The sequence below is a fragment of the Euprymna scolopes genome, chromosome 21, assembly GCF_053919585.1.
Source record: "Euprymna scolopes isolate OS-2025 chromosome 21, ASM5391958v1, whole genome shotgun sequence".
Taxonomy (NCBI): Eukaryota; Metazoa; Mollusca; class Cephalopoda; order Sepiida; family Sepiolidae; genus Euprymna; species Euprymna scolopes.
In genome coordinates this window covers 11,313,818-11,328,505 of record NC_136502.1, presented here as the reverse complement: position 1 = coordinate 11,328,505, position 14,688 = coordinate 11,313,818, and the positions used below count along the sequence as shown (strand labels likewise).

At 25.0% G+C, this 14,688-nt stretch overlaps 1 protein-coding gene across 3 annotated transcripts in view; it reads left to right on the top strand.

Moving 5' to 3' along the window:
* LOC145241988 (protocadherin gamma-A4-like) overlaps positions 1 to 14,688 on the top strand; it is a 249,983-nt gene that overhangs the window by 214,030 nt on the left and 21,265 nt on the right. For all 3 annotated transcript variants that reach the window (XM_080104866.1, XM_080104868.1, XM_080104867.1), the window contains one exon: positions 1 to 849. This exon is cut by the window's left edge and continues 1,639 nt beyond it. In XM_080104866.1, coding sequence (XP_079960992.1) covers positions 1 to 849 — 849 coding nt within the window. The remainder of the gene's footprint in view (positions 850 to 14,688) is intronic.

Here is a 14,688-nt window from a genome sequence, read left to right as displayed (position 1 = left end):
TCGCTCGACCATGAATTTCAAGAGGTATATAAGTTTCTGGTTCTGGTAAAAGACAACGGACGGACATCCATGAACAACACTGTTGACGTTGTGGTGGAAGTCCGAGATGAAAATGATAATGCCCCATATTTCACTTTCCCCAGCATAAATCCATACTTCATGGATATAGTTTATTATCCCCATCATACAAAAAATATCACGGTATTACGGGCATTTGACAATGACGGTCGTGAGAACGGTTTTCTAAAATTTCAAATAATCAAAGGCAACGACAACCAGCTTTTTAATATCAACCATTACACCGGTTTGTTATCTTTCACGCGGACAGTCACGCAAGAGGACGCCGGGTCCTATGAACTGGAGTTTGCTGTCAAGGATAGCGGCAACCCAGTATTGTCATCAACGACAACGCTGATACTAATATTGACGGTAAGCAACAAGACGTTAGATACGATAAACGCTGTGCAGATAGATACCAACGAGGCCGATGAAAAGATCTACTTGGATTTTTTGATCGTTATCGTATCGGTTGCTGTGACGCTGTCCGTGATTATTACGGCTGTCATCTCAATTTGTTTTCTCAGATTCAGCAACCGTAAAAATATTACGCACAGAAAAGAAGGGAATTGTTCAATCAAGTGCGAACAGAGACAATTGATGTATCCTTCAATTTTGGCGGGCTCGTGCGTGGACATCCCTTCGACGAGAATCAACGAGCTTGATGTGACCAGAGATGTTCACCTGGCAGAAATCGGAAGGGAGTCACAGGCTGGAGATGAGATTGATTTGGGACAGAGGGGCCCCACTTCGGTCATGCATTTGCAGGCAGCTTCAGAGGTTATATATCAGGTAAGCAGCTGTATGTTTCCATTTTTTTTACTAATATTTTCCCCCATTGTTTGTAATTGTGCATTACTATTAAGAGGAAACTATATGCTATTTATCACAGAACATTGTTGGCAAATCAAGCTGTCATAATCGTAAGATGGCCCTGGCAGAGACTGATTTAGGTAGCTGTCTTGAGGAAGCAAAATTAATTTGTTTTTTTTACAAGGATAAGGATTAATGTCTGCATTGTTATCATTGGGACAGTAGTGAAATAATCATTTGTGATTATTTACGAGGACCGTTCAATAAGAACTTGTTTACATTGGACTTGAAGACGATGATATTGTAGTCAGCTGAAAAGCAGACCAGTAGATTTGGATGTTTTCGTATTTTTTTTTTTCGTTTTAATGAAAATGATTACAGCAAAGCATGAAGCCATTTAACATAAGGAACTACCAAGAATAAAATATGATTCTTGCAAAGGAGAAGACTGTAGATAGGCAGAAAACCGTCAGTAGAAAGAGAGTCATGTATCTGCTATCAGCATCAGAAATTATATATCAGGTAAGCGACTCTGTTTTAATTTTCTTTACTGATATTTGCCCCATGATTGATAATTTTTTTTATACAAACGCGTTACCACATATCAAGGCCTGGAGGAGGAGTTAATGTAGTGTAGTCATTGGGACCGTAGTGTGATAATCATTTGTAGTTGAAATTTCGTATAATTTACGAGGATGGTTTAATGAGAACTTGTTTACATTGGACTTGAAGATGACAATGTCAAAAATTGAGCATTGTGTCATCAGCAAATGTGCCCATCTCGAATGTTTTTTTTTTATACATCATCACTACTTATCAAGGTCTGAGGGCCACTCAAGAATAAGTGTTAATGGATACTATTATGGAAATTTGATAATAATTTATTTTAGATAATGACTCTTCAGGAAACTGTTCACATTGGACTTGAAAACGACCATGTCATAGTCAGTCGAAAAGCAGCTCTATGGTATTGTGTTCCACTAATGAACAGTTCTAAGAAAAAAAATCTGTTCATGGAATTTTTTCTTAGATTTAGGCATAGATGGAGAGTAAAGGAAATTGCTGATAGTTGTTGTAGCTAGTCAAGAGTTTGCCGTGAAAAATTTACCAAAGGGAACCATAGAGTGAAGCTTAGTCAAGCACCTACTATGAAAATACCGGTTGTGCAGAGAGAGGCTGGCAATGTCTCTTCTTTGTGACAGAGGCTGCAAAGAAGAGAAAAGGACATCACCTATCAGCTGATGAAGTCGGTTTTGTATCTTGTCAAGGCAAGAGAGGATGCTCTGAGTAGCTCCTCTCCAGATATGGAAACAGTACTCCATCCTAGGACATACTTGGCTCTTATACAGGTAGAGGATTGCATCGGCAGTGAAATATCTACTGGAGCAGTAGAACGATCCAACCATTTCCCTGTGATCTTGGCAATGGATTTGATATATGTGTTCCATTTCAAATCAGAAGTGAATGTCAGTCTCCGAAACTTATCAAGAAATGGTGCTTTCCCAAGACGAGAGCCATTCATTTCAATTGGGGCCAGTTAGGGGTCAGAGCATTGATGATGAAAAGAAAGAAGCTTGGTTTTAGATGCATTAAAATTAACCAGTCACCTTTTCCCCATTGTACCACATTCTCAAGGTCAGAGGAGAGAAGAATCTTAGTTGTTGTCGACTTTTGGAGTGTTCCCATAGATAGTAGTGTCGTCTGCATAAATGTCTAGAATTGATCTAAGAATGTGATTAGGGAGATCATTAATGAAGATCAGGAAGAAAGTTGAGCCCAAAATGGAACCCTGCGGGGCACCAGCATTGATATTGATCTTATGGTTTCTGCCCATAAACGACTACTTTTATAAATCGATCAGAGAGAAAGGATTTAATAATTGAAAGGACATTTCCAGCTATTCCATAGGTGGACATCTTGCGAAGTAGACTTTTAGACCATATCCTATCAAAATCTTTGATATGTCAAGAGCAATTGCCTTAGAAACAAAACCACTTATCAAGAGATTCACTACTCTTGTGTGATATTACAATCAGTACATCAGCTGTAGATCTAGCCTATTTATCTCATTATTTATATGTGATTGCTATAAATATATTTCACCATAATATGTTACAGGATTTATTTATTGAAGAAAAGCTTTATGAAATTTATTACATCGCAGTGTGTTTCAAATTAATTGTATAAACCACAACTTTTGACTGTTTTCAACAGCGGATGAGTGTATAGCTGTGTTTTCAATAACAAATGACACATTCTTTTTTGACATAAAAAGGTCAGTTTGACAATGGGGTTGTGGCATGTAGCAGAGAGAGATTGAGGGGACAGACTGATTCATAGCATGTGTCTTCCCTCCATAACTGTCTGATTTACCTAAAACCATTATATATATATATATATATATATATATATATATATATATATATATATATATATATATATATATATATTTTGAATTTCTTGTTAAAAAAAACATTTTTATACAATTGTTTCCACCCATTTTCAAAGCACATTTTTTGTCTAGCCAAAACCACTATCAATAATTTCCCACACTCTTTATCTGTGCCTAAACCTAAATGTTCATTTCATGAACAAAGCTTCTTTCTTAGAACTGCACATTCCGATTGCCTGCTTTCTAGCTGACTACAATCTGATTGTCTTCAAGTCTAACGTAAACAAGTTCTTCATAAACCATTCCTCTAAGTAATCCAATTTACAAAATTTCCACTACTTATGTTTACTATGCTATAATCACATTGACTAATGTATACCCATGAACCCTTATCCTCGAGTGGCCTTCGGGCCTTGATAAGTGATAATCCCTGTGTAAATATATATGTATATATACATATATATATATATATATATATATATGTAAATATATGTATATATATATATATGTAAATATTTATAATTACTTGTGGGACCTGTGGAAATTCCCCAGTGACATCTTTTGTATGTAATATATTACGGCTAGGCATAATATATTATGATGCCGTGGTATTATTGCAGTCCTTTTGTTAAAACTAAAAGTATTCATCTAAGTAATTTGGTTAATGTAGTGTCCGAATATATTTGGTTCTTATGGTTTATCTTCAATGTTCATATAAGAGTCTGTGACATATTTCCATGGTATAGGCGTCTGGTGCGAACGGAAACCCTACGATATCATTATACCATCTTTGAACAGATACTACCCTTAGATCCGAGTCAGAAGACCAAGAATATTTTAGTTTCACGTACGACCCAAAAGCAAAATTGCTATTTTTTTCTTTTTTCATTTTTTTTTTTTTTTACACTGCGTCTTTAGTGATCGGGAGATTCTATTGATTAAAAAGGAGGATTGAAGGTGATAACATACTACAGACATTAAATTATCATATCAATATACTAATATTCGTAGTATTTTATCACATTCTATCCTTCTTTTTAATAAATAGGATCTCCCGATCGAATAATTTATAATCTGGAAACCATGACACATGTACGTATGTTAAAGTTACTATGATTTTTTTTTTTTTTTTTTTACCCGGAAGACACCACTTATCAAGACCCGGAAGCCACTCAGGGATAAGGGTTATTGCAAGTACAGTACGTTAGTGTGGAGATTTAATGAAGTGTTCACTTAAGGGGGCGGTTCATCAGGAATTTGTTTACGTTGGACTTGAAGACATCTAGGTTGTAGTCAGGTGGGAAGCAGGCAGATGGAACACAGAGTTCCACAGGCGTGCAGTTCTAAGAAAGAAGCTTTGTTCATGGAATCTACATTTTGATTTAGGCACAGATAAAGAGTGGGGAAAATTTTTCACAGTGGATTCAGCTAGACGGGTGTTTTTCGTGAAAGATATGCGAGGGGGGACCAGAGATTGGAGTTCAGACGAGCACCTGCCATGGAAATAACGATAAAACAAGGATAGGCTCACAACGTCTCTTCTGTGGGAGAGAGGTTGCAGGGTAGAGAAAAGGGCATCCCCCACTAAGCCACGAAGTCTATTTTGTACTCTGTCAAGGCAGGAAAGGCTGTTTTTAGCAGCTCCTGCCCAGATATGGCAGCAGTGTTCCATCCTTGGACGTACTTGGCTTTTATATAGATAGAGAATTGCATCAGCAGTGAGATTAATATATAGATTTTATCTCTCTCTCTATCATATACATTAAAAATTTATTAATATATTAAATATATTAAAAAATTTTATACATAAATGATACAAGTTAAAAATTTTCCTGCTTATATTGAGCATTTTCATCTGGTTAGGATTGTCTTATAAAATATTAATATTCATATATCCACTTTGAGTTTTTGAAATTATTCATTTTGTAAACTTTAATTTCTCAACTATATGCACAGAGAAAAATAAAGTAATTATAAATGTGATATTTTGCTGTGGAAGTGTTTTAAGCATTGGCAACAAATGTATTCTGCACGTCTTACATTATCTGTTTTTGGAAGACATTCAAGATGTGATATTAATTTCGTTGATCAGAACTTGCGCACGCATTGATGCTTGCATGGCTAGCACAAAGCTTGTAGATAATCAACGAATTTGCCGAAGGCGTCAGACCCGAAAGGACACCACAAATTCTAAACATACTTGACGAATCTGTAAGCAATTCGAAGTAAGAAAATAGACGCCAAAACGATTTTACAAATTAGCTCTGTCCTCTACATTCACTGGCTGTTCTCACATCAATTATTATTAGTGATTGCTCACTGGCAACAACAGGTGGTGTTCCCTGGAATCGGAGTGACAAATCTCCACATATTTTTATTATATGATTTTTTTTTTATATTGTTGTACATTCATTTGAATTCTCGCAATAATTGTTTTTTGTTCTTGTTTTTTTTTTTTTTTTTTTACTTGGGAATCACTACTTATCAAGGCCTGAAGGCCACTCGAGGATAAGGGTTTACCATTGAATTTTTGCTGATATTGACTATTGGATTTATCTAGGATCTGAGTGACCATAAGCCTCTTCAGGATTATAGTACAGTATTTATTTTTAGTTCCTTACATCAAGTGGTTCTATCCCTTGTCTGGAGCGATTTCCATAAAAAAGATGTAATGCACATACAAATACTGACAGACGAACCAACAAACAGAACAAAACAGAAAGTGGTTTTATTTTGAATGGAATCAAATAAAAAAAAATGACAAAATAAAAGTGAATATCATATTGACTGTGAGGGACATTTTTGATATGAAGAAAATAAAAGAATTAGTTAAGATGAGTTGATCTTGCAAATTATATATAGTATTTTAATAATTATATATAGTATTTTAATAATTATATATAGTATTTTAATCATTATATATAGTATTTTAATCATTATATATAGTATTTTAATCATTGTATATAGTATTTTAATAATTATATATAGTATTTTAATAATTATATATAGTATTTTAATAATCATATATAGTATTTTAATCATTATATATAGCATTTTAATCATTATATATAGTATTTTAATAATTATATATAGTATTTTAATCATTATATATAGTATTTTAATCATTATATATAGTATTTTAATCATTATATATAGTATTTTAATAATCATATATAGTATTTTAATCATTATATATAGCATTTTAATCATTATATATAGTATTTTAATAATTATATATAGTATTTTAATCATTATATATAGTATTTTAATAATTATATATAGTATTTTAATAATTATATATAGTATTTTAATAATCATATATAGTATTTTAATCATTATATATAGTATTTTAATCATTATATATAGTATTTTAATCATTATATATAGTATTTTAATCATTATATATAGTATTTTAATAATCATATATAGTATTTTAATCATTATATATAGTATTTTAATAATTATATATAGTATTTTAATAATTATATATAGTATTTTAATCATTATATATAGCATTTTAATCATTATATATAGTATTTTAATAATCATATATAGTATTTTAATCATTATATATAGTATTTTAATCATTATATATAGTATTTTAATCATTATATATAGTATTTTAATCATTATATATAGTATTTTAATCATTATATATAGCATTTTAATCATTATATATAGTATTTTAATAATCATATATAGTATTTTAATCATTATATATAGTATTTTAATCATTATATATAGTATTTTAATCATTATATATAGTATTTTAATCATTATATATAGTATTTTAATAATCATATATAGTATTTTAATCATTATATATAGTATTTTAATCATTATATATAGTATTTTAATAATTATATATAGTATTTTAATCATTATATATAGTATTTTAATCATTATATATAGCATTTTAATCATTATATATAGTATTTTAATAATCATATATAGTATTTTAATAATTATATATAGTATTTTAATCATTATATATAGTATTTTAATCATTATATATAGTATTTTAATAATTATATATAGTATTTTAATAATTATATATAGTATTTTAATCATTATATATAGTATTTTAATCATTATATATAGTATTTTAATAATTTTATATAGTATTTTAATCATTATATATAGTATTTTAATCATTATATATAGTATTTTAATCATTAGATATAGTATTTTAATAATTATATATAGTATTTTAATCATTATATATAGTATTTTAATCATTATATATAGTATTTTAATCATTATATATAGTATTTTAATCATTATATATAGTATTTTAATCATTATATATTGTATTTTAATAATTATATATAGTATTTTAATCATTATATATAGTATTTTAATCATTATATATAGTATTTTAATCATTATATATAGTATTTTAATAATTATATATAGTATTTTAATCATTATATATAGTATTTTAATCATTATATATAGTATTTTAATAATGCATATATAGTATTTTAATCATTATATATAGTATTTTAATCATTATATATAGTATTTTAATCATTATATATAGTATTTTAATCATTATATATAGTATTTTAATCATTATATATAGTATTTTAATCATTATATATAGTATTTTAATAATGCATATATAGTATTTTAATCATTATATATAGTATTTTAATCATTATATATAGTATTTTAATCATTATATATAGTATTTTAATAATTATATATAGTATTTTAATCATTATATATAGTATTTTAATAATGCATATATAGTATTTTAATCATTATATATAGTATTTTAATAATTATATATAGTATTTTAATCATTATATATAGTATTTTAATAATTATATATAGTATTTTAATCATTATATATAGTATTTTAATCATTATATATAGTATTTTAATCATTATATATAGTATTTTAATAATGCATATATAGTATTTTAATCATTATATATAGTATTTTAATAATTATATATAGTATTTTAATCATTATATATAGTATTTTAATCATTATATATAGTATTTTAATCATTATATATAGTATTTTAATCATTATATATAGTATTTTAATCATTATATATAGCATTTTAATCATTATATATAGTATTTTAATCATTATATATAGTATTTTAATCATTATATATAGTATTTTAATCATTATATATAGTATTTTAATCATTATATATAGTATTTTAATCATTATATATAGTATTTTAATCATCATATATAGTATTTTAATCATTATATATAGTATTTTAATCATTATATATAGTATTTTAATCATTATATATAGCATTTTAATCATTATATATAGTATTTTAATCATTATATATAGTATTTTAATAATGCATATATAGTATTTTAATCATTATATATAGTATTTTAATAATTATATATAGTATTTTAATCATTATATATAGTATTTTAATCATTATATATAGCATTTTAATCATTATATATAGTATTTTAATAATTATATATAGTATTTTAATCATTATATATAGTATTTTAATCATTATATATAGTATTTTAATCATTATATATAGTATTTTAATAATGCATATATAGTATTTTAATCATTATATATAGTATTTTAATCATTATATATAGTATTTTAATCATTATATATAGTATTTTAATAATTATATATAGTATTTTAATCATTATATATAGTATTTTAATCATTATATATAGTATTTTAATAATGCATACATAGTATTTTAATCATTATATATAGTATTTTAATAATTATATATAGTATTTTAATCATTATATATAGTATTTTAATCATTATATATAGTATTTTAATCATTATATATAGTATTTTAATCATTATATATAGTATTTTAATCATTATATATAGTATTTTAATCATTATATATAGTATTTTAATCATTATATATAGTATTTTAATAGTTATATATAGTATTTTAATAGTTATATATAGTATTTTAATTATTATATATAGTATTTTAATTATTATATATAGTATTTTAATCATTATATATAGTATTTTAATCATTATATATAGTATTTTAATAATGCATATATAGTATTTTAATCATTATATATAGTATTTTAATAATTATATATAGTATTTTAATCATTATATATAGTATTTTAATAATTATATATAGTATTTTAATCATTATATATAGTATTTTAATCATTATATATAGTATTTTAATAATGCATATATAGTATTTTAATCATTATATATAGTATTTTAATAATTATATATAGTATTTTAATCATTATATATAGTATTTTAATCATTATATATAGTATTTTAATCATTATATATAGTATTTTAATCATTATATATAGTATTTTAATCATTATATATAGTATTTTAATCATTATATATAGTATTTTAATAATGCATATATAGTATTTTAATCATTATATATAGTATTTTAATAATTATATATAGTATTTTAATCATTATATATAGTAGTTTAATAATTATATATAGTATTTTAATCATTATATATAGTATTTTAATCATTATATATAGTATTTTAATCATTATATATAGTATTTTAATCATTATATATAGTATTTTAATCATTATATATAGTATTTTAATAATGCATATATAGTATTTTAATCATTATATATAGTATTTTAATCATTATATATAGTATTTTAATAATTATATATAGTATTTTAATCATTATATATAGTATTTTAATCATTATATATAGTATTTTAATCATTATATATAGTATTTTAATCATTATATATAGTATTTTAATCATTATATATAGTATTTTAATAATGCATATATAGTATTTTAATCATTATATATAGTATTTTAATAATTATATATAGTATTTTAATAATTATATATAGTATTTTAATCATTATATATAGTATTTTAATCATTATATATAGTATTTTAATAATTATATATAGTATTTTAATCATTATATATAGTATTTTAATCATTATATATGGTATTTTAATAATGCATATATAGTATTTTAATCATTATATATAGTATTTTAATAATTATATATAGTATTTTAATCATTATATATAGTATTTTAATAATTATATATAGTATTTTAATCATTATATATAGTATTTTAATCATTATATATAGCATTTTAATCATTATATATAGTATTTTAATCATTATATATAGTATTTTAATCATTATATATAGTATTTTAATCATTATATATAGTATTTTAATCATTATATATAGTATTTTAATCATCATATATAGTATTTTAATCATTATATATAGTATTTTAATCATTATATATAGTATTTTAATCATTATATATAGCATTTTAATCATTATATATAGTATTTTAATCATTATATATAGTATTTTAATCATTATATATAGTATTTTAATCATTATATATAGTATTTTAATCATTATATATAGCATTTTAATCATTATATATAGTATTTTAATCATTATATATAGTATTTTAATCATTATATATAGTATTTTAATCATTATATATAGTATTTTTATAATGCATATATAGTATTTTAATCATTATATATAGTATTTTAATCATTATATATAGTATTTTAATCATTATATATAGTATTTTAATCATTATATATAGTATTTTAATCATTATATATAGTATTTTAATCATTATATATAGTATTTTAATCATTATATATAGTATTTTAATCATTATATATAGCATTTTAATCATTATATATAGTATTTTAATAATGCATATATAGTATTTTAATCATTATATATAGTATTTTAATCATTATATATAGTATTTTAATCATTATATATAGTATTTTAATCATTATATATAGTATTTTAATCATTATATATGGTATTTTAATAATGCATATATAGTATTTTAATCATTATATATAGTATTTTAATAATTATATATAGTATTTTAATCATTATATATAGTATTTTAATAATTATATATAGTATTTTAATCATTATATATAGTATTTTAATCATTATATATAGCATTTTAATCATTATATATAGTATTTTTATCATTATATATAGTATTTTAATCATTATATATAGTATTTTAATCATTATATATAGTATTTTAATCATTATATATAGTATTTTAATCATCATATATAGTATTTTAATCATTATATATAGTATTTTAATCATTATATATAGTATTTTAATCATTATATATAGCATTTTAATCATTATATATAGTATTTTAATCATTATATATAGTATTTTAATCATTATATATAGTATTTTAATCATTATATATAGCATTTTAATCATTATATATAGTATTTTAATCATTATATATAGTATTTTAATCATTATATATAGTATTTTAATCATTATATATAGTATTTTTATAATGCATATATAGTATTTTAATCATTATATATAGTATTTTAATCATTATATATAGTATTTTAATCATTATATATAGTATTTTAATCATTATATATAGTATTTTAATCATTATATATAGTATTTTAATCATTATATATAGCATTTTAATCATTATATATAGTATTTTAATCATTATATATAGTATTTTAATAATGCATATATAGTATTTTAATCATTATATATAGTATTTTAATCATTATATATAGTATTTTAATCATTATATATAGTATTTTAATCATTATATATAGTATTTTAATCATTATATATAGCATTTTAATCATTATATATAGTATTTTAATCATTATATATAGTATTTTAATCATTATATATAGTATTTTAATAATTATATATAGTATTTTAATAATTATATATAGTATTTTAATAATGCATATAACGATCAAGTTATATTGAGATGCACTGATTTAATGTTAGCAATTTTTTGGTCACTGGCTTTTCTCACACAATTATTACTAGCAATCGCTTCCTGGCGTTGAAGTGACAAGTACCAAAGATATATTGGTAAGTACGGATGAGTCTGACTTGTAATTTCTTTCTAACTTGAAGCAAAAAACATTTTTTTTTTTTTTCATTTCCATTTTCAATGGCAACTAAAAAAAAAAATAAGCACAACCATCATAAGATTTCCTCTTAAAGTTATCTTGTGACACTATGCGCCGGTCACTAGTGTGACCAACTTATAATGCACTATGGGTCGTATTAGTTACTTAGAAGTCTTTTTTTAAAGAGTGAATGCATACCTGGAATCCGGTGTGGCTTTTCTTTCTGGTTGTTCTTCATCCCCTGAGGATAACCTCTTGAAGTTGTGTTCTGGCTAAGAAGGTGATGACCTCATCTTGATATTCAAGGCAGATTAGACAACACGCAACAAGTAATATATAAGAATAGCTTAACTATTTATTTGTACAAGATATATTCACAATATTTTACAATAAAAACAATTAACAATAATGATTAATTTTAACCATTAACTCTTTAAAAGCTAACTGTTGCAATATTTTGGAACAAGAATGGGGTATAATCCCACACAGTCGTACGATTCTATTTATAAACGATGCTGCTAGGAACTGACAAATCGAATTAATTCACGTTCTGCTACCAACCAATCAGAAACCAGAATTGCTTCAATAAATATTAAACCTTTTCTGGAGCAATTTCACATGTTTTTTTCCGTCTCGACACGGTAAGAATATTTTGCTCTGTGGAACTGTCTACTGAAAACAAGTCACCTCTCAGGACTTGTGTGTAACAACGAACCATCGGAAACTGTTCTGTCTACTGCAAACCAGTCACCTCTCAACACTTGTTTAGAACAACGAACCATCTGAAACGTTTCTGAAACTAAACATGGCTTACACTTCTAGAGGTTATGCGCCCAGCGTGCGTCTTTATTTCGATGGATCCGAATCAAAATTCGAATTGTGGCAAGTTAAATTTCTAGGATATCTACGAATCCAAAAGCTACACAAAGTACTTCAAACACAACCTGAAAACAGAAACGACCCAGACTTCATTGAAAAGAACGCAACTGTCTTTGCGGAATTAATACAGTGTTTAGATGACCAAAGTCTGTCACTGGTAATGAGAGAAGCCCTGGACGATGGCTGCAAAGCATTAAACTGTTGTGAAGGAACATAACTGGCTATACACCGGTTACAAACTGTATATATATATTGGACTGTTGGGCAGACAGCGGCAGACAAGCAGTCGCAGTAAGACGGATAGTCTTACGTGTTGATTATCAGACTTTCTTCCCCATACTTGTTACTATGTACTTCTATTTACCTTAGGCGAGCAGCCTTACGTTTCTGTATTATAAATAAACCCCATTACACATACCACTCGGTGTAACTCACGTTTGTCTTTATTTCCTAAGTATTTAGGAATATAACAATGGCGACGAAAGGATGTTCTTTCTCTTAACAGAGATAAATTACCGTACCAAGGACTGTGTACAATGCAAGGATTTTTTGTTTTACGAAAAAAACAAACTACACAAGGATTTTTGACCACGTGCGTCAATGAATTTAAAAATTTTTCCTACCTAAAGTAGCGAAAAGTACGGATTTTTCTTCGTAAAGAACTCACAAGAAATTATAGAAACATGTTCAAGGTAAAGTGGAATTTATATTTATTTTGACAAGTAAAAAAAAAAAAAAAAAAAAAAAATGGTCGCAAGTTGAATTCGAAACTACACTAAAGGATTACGAGTTTCGAAAGAAAAAATATAAATACAACGACTATTGTACCATTTTATGCCACGTGGGAACGGCAGCCATATATTTTTTTTTTTTGGAAAATTAATTGTTTGTTATTGCCTTTATATAAATAATTGGAACTATTTGTCGTGGGAAGTAAGAAATATTTTGTGTATGAACTTACGTTGTTGAAAAAAAAAAAAAAAAAAAAAAAAAAAAAAAAGAATTATTTTACAAAGCCTGTTGAATTACTATGGATGAACTTTGTTGAAACGTGTTGTGTCTGCATATTGCTACTAATACGTAAATTTACGATTTTTCTTTGGAATTATTGTGTAGAATTCGAAAAGACATTTTTGTACTAGAAGCTAACATGGAACAATTAGCAGAGTTAACTAAGGCTCTAGCCTTAGCATCCAGGAACAGACAAAAATGACTCAACAATTTTTAGCGCAACAACAACAACAACAACAAATTCAACAACAACAGCTACAGCAACAGCTGCAACAACAACAAGAAAGAACACAAAAAACTTTAGAGGCACAACAAGAACAAACAAACATACTACAACGACAAATGTCGACACAGCAAAAGAATTTAGAAAAGCTAATTCTAACGTCGACCGGGAAGAAGACTAATTTTTCTGCCGAGGGTATTTCAAATTCACTAACGGAATTTCGTTACTCCCCGGATACTGGTGTTACTTTCCCTGCATACTACAGAAGATACGAAACAATTTTTACGAAAAGATGTTTAGACTGGACCGATGAGGAAAAAGTTACCCTGCTACTACAAAAACTCGGTACTGATGAAAACACCAAGTATGCAAATCTAATTCTACCAAA